At 32.8% G+C, this 7017-nt stretch overlaps 1 protein-coding gene across 1 annotated transcript; it reads right to left on the reverse strand.

Moving 5' to 3' along the window:
• Window positions 1-1507: 1507 nt before the first annotated feature.
• On the reverse strand, window positions 1508-3096 carry LOC149251002 (early nodulin-93-like). The gene is made up of 4 exons (XM_089456508.1): window positions 2683-3096; window positions 2473-2534; window positions 2280-2355; window positions 1508-2002 (listed from the first exon to the last, which is right to left on the reverse strand). The coding sequence occupies exons 1-4, from the start codon at window positions 2744-2746 to the stop codon at window positions 1893-1895; spliced, it is 312 nt and encodes a 103-aa protein (XP_089312634.1). The 5' UTR covers window positions 2747-3096; the 3' UTR covers window positions 1508-1892.
• Between the last annotated feature and the right edge of the window lie 3921 nt (window positions 3097-7017).

Below are 7017 nucleotides of genomic sequence, written 5' to 3' on the forward strand. Positions count from 1 at the left end.
AACAGATTATTATGAGAAGAACAGATTATTACAATAAGACAGAACAAGTTTCCAAAATGATGACAAAATTATATTATTACATTTCCAAATGTAAGTCACAGTATTAACTAAGAAGGTAGGTATTCTGTTGGACATACAAGTTTATGTGAAAAAAGGAAACTCACAGAGATAAAAAGCAAGATAGTAATTTCTATGTTCTATGTTTAGAACATGAATAATATGGTAGAAATAGAAACAAAAATAATAATTTTTATGTTTAAAACATAAATAGTCTAATAGAAAAAGAAATCAAAATGATGTAACTCACTTGTATTATGATCTTGTAAAAACAGAAACAAGAATAATGTAACTCACTTATATTTAATACTATAAAATTTGTTTTTTTTTTTCCTCAAGAGAACAAAAACTTAATAAGAGATTGGGCGACATACTGGATACTAGACCTTGTCTGGGGAATAGTGTGTGATTCCACATATTGCAAGCCAGTATGAACAAGTTATGGGTCGAATATTGTAACTCACTTATATTTAATAATATAAAATTTGTTTTTTTCCTCGGAAAAAAAAATGCACCAGACAGACTTAATAAGAGATTGGGCGATATACTGGATGCTAGACCTTGTCTAGGGAATAGTGTGTGATTCCACATATTGCAAGCCAATATGAATAAGTTATGGGTCTGATTGGCAGCGTGCAGACTCGGTCCATTCACACTAAAAATTGATATTTCACAAGCCTATTTTAAATGCCTTGAATTTTTCACATTGGGGAAAGATTGAGCACATTTGGCAAAGAAGGCTCTGACCTCCACATTCTAAAGAGAAACATGATCATTCTCTGAGAAATTAAAATCAAATAGCATGATAATAGACCGAAAGTGTTAAATAGCTTCGTTCACTAAATTATTATTATGTTTTTCCATCATATACATGAGTTTGTATATCATATTTTTGTATATTATATAAACAATTATGGCAATTTTCTGAAACCATAACCAAAACCAATTAGAATAATGTTACGAAGTTTGTACATATATGAAAAACTATTATTTTATTTGTTCCAGGACGCTTAGCCAGGAGAAATTTTGGAACTTTCGTGGAAATTCGTATAGTCCATGCCACAAATTTGAAATTGTACTCTGAAACACAAAACTTGAGCAACCACACCTTAGCATTGATATAACAACCCTTATATACTAATATAATATCTTAATATTGTACGCAGACAGCTGCTGCTTCCTTTTTTTCCTTTGCAAGGAAAAAATAATATCTTAATATTGTACGCAGACAGCTGCTGCTTCCTTTTTTTCCTTTCCAAGGAAAAAACAACATTCTTTCTTGCATTATTTAAACAAAAGAGTATTACATCTACAACATTGTTCTGCAAAATATCTCATACGAGTAGGGAATTGTGCATAAAACTAGATTACATCATCTTGTAATAGCTAATCAGAGCGTTTTCCTAGTTTATTATACCAGCAGTCAAGAAAGACATTAGATTCCTTGCAATTACAAAAAGGAAAACTGTATCAGAAACAACAGCCATTCTGTCCAATGGTGAAGTACAGGATGCCACCACAAAAAGCTTGAAGGAAAAAACATTCCGAAAACGCAGACAGTTGCTCATAGAGGCAACATAATAAAGGTAAAGTTGAGTGCGCTACTATTTTAATGATATATTCGGAACCCAACAGAAACAGCACTAAGACTACCTATATTTACATTTTGTGTTAAAGGGCAGAGCCAAGAAAAAGAGGTGGTTGGAGATGGAGATTAATAATCTCTCCATCATCCATCCATGTCCAATTGGATGTTTGCCGAACCATTAACTGAATGACTGAATGCATGACATCTATAGTCTCTACTTGTTCTATAGTTATATATTTTATTGCTTTCAGAAAGGTGAGTACTCGGCTTGATTCTCTATTTGTTCATGGAAGCAGTTCCTCCGTGCAGACCTGAGAACGGTCTTATCTGCTACAATGAAATAGACCGAACCACTGACTGCCAATCAAAATACACACAACATCAACATGCAGTTCTTGACCTCATTATAATAACCAGATCAATGAGACTGTCAGCAAGCAATTTAGTAATAGTAGAATCCTTGTTCAGAACGTGCCTCAATGCATTGCAATGCAAGCATTTTAGTATAATAATAGCAGATTAATGTATTCTGCAAATTTCTCATGTCAACAAAATTGATGGAAATTGTGGAGAGCTAAGCCTCTGCAACATAACATTTGAAATAGCATGGAGCAATATCTAATTACTGACTTACTTGTAGAGATGATGAGAGCCTGTGCAGAATGGTTTAGGTTAGCCCTTGCCCATGGAATCGCTCTCACTCCTAGCAACTGTAAATTATTAATATTAATCCAACCCAGCAGTTAATAAGTAGAGCCATTTGCGTGATTATGAATATTAGTGACGTCACGGACTTGAATCGGTAATGATCATATAATAACACTCACCGTGGGAATGGCTGAGGCTATGCACGCAATTGCAGCTGCCTTGGCCCCTGCTTTCACAGCTTCTGCATTCATATACACACATTCACCCACAAATAATGGACCTTAATATTTAGGAATTATGAATTATGTGAGTGAGTCGATTGAAAGTAAAATATTAGGCACATAGCCAGTACTGCTAAAAGAATGCAAAATTAAGGAACAAATAGTTACCATTGGAGCACTGCTTTGCTCTCAGAATTTTCATGTCAGCTTCTCGTTGATCTGGATTCGTCATTTTCTCGTCCACTATAAGAATAATCCCTTCCGCCCTCTGCTGGAGATGGGATAATTACAATTTACAAAAATGAAGGGGAAAAAGGATGAAGGCTTGATACGGGAAACTCAAATACGCTGCCACTATATATATAGGAAGTAATTTGTCAGCAAACGTAGGTGCATCGATCAATGGCTGATTCCTGTTTTCAGGTTTCTCTCAAAACAGAGTGAATGAGAATACCATGGTTTGGGTAGGATGACAACTTTGTGGTTTTGAGAGAAAACCGTGTGTCCAGGGCCGCAGGTTTTGAAGAGCAATGAGTATTATAGCGGCGACGGGGTAAAGCACACGGGATTGGGATTGGGATTTGGTTTTGATGTGCAGTACAACCGCTGCAGATACATACATGTGCATCTCCTCTGTTTCGCTTGTGCGTGCGCGGGGAACGAGAATAAAGTAGTAAGAGGACGAACTTCATAAAATCTTGTGCATTGGCAGCATAAATATTAAAAAGATTATTGCTAAATGTAGTTTGTTTCTTAAATATTAAATGTAGTTTGTTCGATTGAGGAATTTGTTTCGCAGCTACTACTCCCATCGATTATAATATTTTTTTAAATATAACGAGTTAACGCAGACTGAGGTAACATATTGGAGATTTACGAGGATGGTAATTGCCAATCCATTTATTTAAATATAGAAAGTGACTTGTTTTAATTATAGATTATAAAAATAAAAGGAAAATGGATAAATAAGTAAGAATTTTTAATTGTTAATTGTCTTATAAAAGTCTTAAATTTATTATATTTTAAATTTATAAATTAATATGTATATGAACGTAATTATAATCTAATTTTATATTCAGTTAAGTTGTCGCGTTATTTATTATAAGTTTGTTTGAAATTTATCAATTATATGTGTGTGTTTTTTTAATATTAAAATTATTAGTATATACATATATGGTATTATTAGTTTGTTTGAAATTAATTAATTATATGCGTGTCTTTTTTAATATTAAAATTATTAGTATATAAATATGGTATTATAGAAAAGTAAGGAGACGTTTTTTTAATTTTATTGAGATTTGTTATTATTGAAAAATAGAAAGTGAGATGTTTACTTTTATTTAGGAATATGAGTGTATAATATATATATATATATATATGATAGATAAAATATCTAAAATTTCATTTTTATTTAAGGCTATAATAAAGTGTTTTGAATATTATATTTCCAGCTCTAATTGTTAGCTCATTCACTTGAACTATTTACCAAAAGGGTAAGAGTTAGCTGAACCGTTGAACCATTCACTTCAACCATGTTACTAACAACAAGGCCATAGGTTGTAGGTTTAAATCCAATCAAATTTCTTGAGATTGTTGGTTGCTATTATGGGCCATAGGTTGTAGAATTAAATCCAATCAAATTTCTTAAGATTGTCTGTTGCTATTATGGTGGACCATTGAGAAGGCGCACTTATGAGATTGGACAATTCTTAGTGAGCCTTTTCTCTCAAATGTTGGTGTGCAAAACCTACTCAAAACATACATACTCCTTAATGGTTGCATTTCATCAACTACATTGTGTGGTCATGGATCATGTTTCTATTAAACCAAAAGTAACATGGAATTTATATCTTACAAATTACAATATATGATCAAAATTCAAGTTTTGCATCTCATGTGTATCTTGGAACTTGAATAAATGGGGTGAGGCATTTTTTCCTTACTAGCTCTTATGTCTTTTATTAAAACTATGCCTTATAATTTAACTGAAAATTTAACTTGAAGCCTTGAGTAATATCACATTGTAGGACACTCTTCATATATTATTGTAATTTAAAACTCCATCTAAGGTTCTACAATTGCTTCCTCTTCTATTTATGACTATAATAATGAAACCCTTTTCATTATCCTCAAATGATATTTTAAACATCATCACTTTAGAGAATAATATCTTGCATTTTTAAAAGCTCCATGATGAATCATCACCTAAAACAAATGAGTGAATTAGCTTTCAAAGATTTGATGTAGTTTTATTTTAAGCAATAAAAGATCAAACTATGAGTCACTAACAAGTCTAATGATAAAAAAGATTATGTTTCACACCTTGACAATGCCAAAAAAAATCTAAAAAAGTTTAAATGGAATTATTAAAATCATCTCACAAGGAAAGATTTGTTTTCCTACCTTAGAGCCTATAAATATTAATCTTCATATTATTTGAAAAGATGAAGCGTGATTCACATAATATTCACCATGTGTTTTGAATTGTAACGAGAATGATTCATTGGCACTTGATGATATAAAATACATAAGTTTATGTCCAATTATCGAACATGAAACATCACATACGTTATTACTTATTTCTAAACTTTTCAGTTTTATCTCTCTTAAGGGAGAAGATTGTTTGGCTTGATTTTAACTACTTTTGTATTGATTCTCTAGTTTCATTAAGAAATAATGACCAATTTGAACACTAACATATTTCCTAATCTGTGGGGTGGTAGGGACAAGGGGGTTATTCTTTCCTCCAATGGAAAAATAGAAATATTATATGCTTGGGGTTTGGGAATTGGCTCAAACAATCAAGCAAAGGCTTTTGCACTTCTCCAAGGGTTATCTCTAGCAGATGCCCATAATTTAAGTAATCTAGTGATTGCTGTAGACTATAGGATTATATTTCATCATCTTATTGTAGGCATTTCCCAAGAGATATCAAAATAAAGAATATTCTAAAGAGAATTGGATGCCTCCTATCTAAATTTCAATCCCTTACTTTGTATCATGTGTTATGTCAGATTAACAAAGAAGTTGACAAAGTGAACAATAAGGGAACTAGCTTGGCTTCATGAACATTATGGATCAATGAGCAACCATATCTATGTCTTATAACATAATGAATTAGATTTGGTATTTAAGTTTTAAAGGGACCCATGAGGGCCAGCTCCAAGTGGCTCCACCATATGAAAGAAAACATGCAATACTAGAGCATTATATCCTTGAGACTATTTGACAGGAGGGTCAACGATCCATTGTTGTCACTCTCGAGAAGCTTTGCATGAGAATGGGGTATGGGTCTATGGTATATATTTTATGAAATTAGTGACAAAATTTCAGTCCTTGGATTTCTCTGTTATCTAGTTCAATTTGTCGATATTATACTAAAGTTGTGGGGTCCTCTATCAATATAATCGGGGGCCGTCTCATGACCCCTTTGATGTTTTAGCCTGTTAAGAGTTGGGAAACTAGGCAAAGTTGGAAGAAATAGTCTAAAATGATGGTCATCGCTTGCTTCATCACACCAAATCAAGAAGAATGGTAAAGGTTTAGATATTATTGTGGCATAATCATCAATTGTGGGAAGTATTTTCCTCTTTTTGCATGTACCATCATTCTCATTAGGACGAACAGGGAAATGTATGGTTTGTGATTACCATATTTCAATATGCTATGAGTTCATACCCATGTCTTCCATTGGAAGAAGTTAGTTATGCATAATTGCAACTGTTAAGCTTTGTGTGTTGAGGTTTCTCCTATGCAATGAAATCTAGTGCATATATTGATTGGGTAACATTCATAGCCTATTCAATCCATCAATACATTATGTGGATGCAAACTGGCTAGAAATGGAAAGTTCCACCAAGATTGGTGGCTATCCCATCTACCATTAATTACAATAGTTGGTATTATTTTACTTGGTGAAAAGTTTCATATTACCTATATTCCCTGGAATCTAATACTATGGAAAGCCTTATTTCCAATAATTTTGGTGCAAATGGTAAGTCCCTCCTTTATCATTCACTGGTTTTCTTTGTAATTGGTCAAAGGCTAGGAGATGTGTTGATGGGGTTGAATTTAGTCCCTACCCTTTTTCTCTCCTTCTCTTAGTTTAGATTGGGACAAGGTTGTAAGAATCAAGGTTTGGAAATAGAAATTGAGTTTCATTGCCATATTCCATGCGATTAAATTCTTGAGCAACTTTTAAGGCATGGGTTCCAAGCTATCTTCAAAATGCCTATTAATATAGGTTTAATTCAAAGGAGATTTATGGAGCAATTACATCAACTACAAGAAGATATTACTAAACATCAATTTAAATATAATCATTTGGTTTCTAGTTTATCTTCCAAAATGAAGGTTCTCATTAAACATAAGACTGGCATCCACAGAATTGAGGATGAGTTAGCAAGCTTGTAACAAAAACTGGAGGAAAAGTAATTGACCTTTTGTAAGAGGAAATTAGGTCCTTCCTCCTATAATAATTATGTCATCCATAACAAAAATTCA

The sequence above is a fragment of the Pinus tabuliformis genome, chromosome 7 (assembly GCF_031772625.1).
Source record: "Pinus tabuliformis cultivar Carrire ecotype Pingquan chromosome 7, CPIR1, whole genome shotgun sequence".
NCBI classification, from domain to species: Eukaryota; Viridiplantae; Streptophyta; class Pinopsida; order Pinales; family Pinaceae; genus Pinus; species Pinus tabuliformis.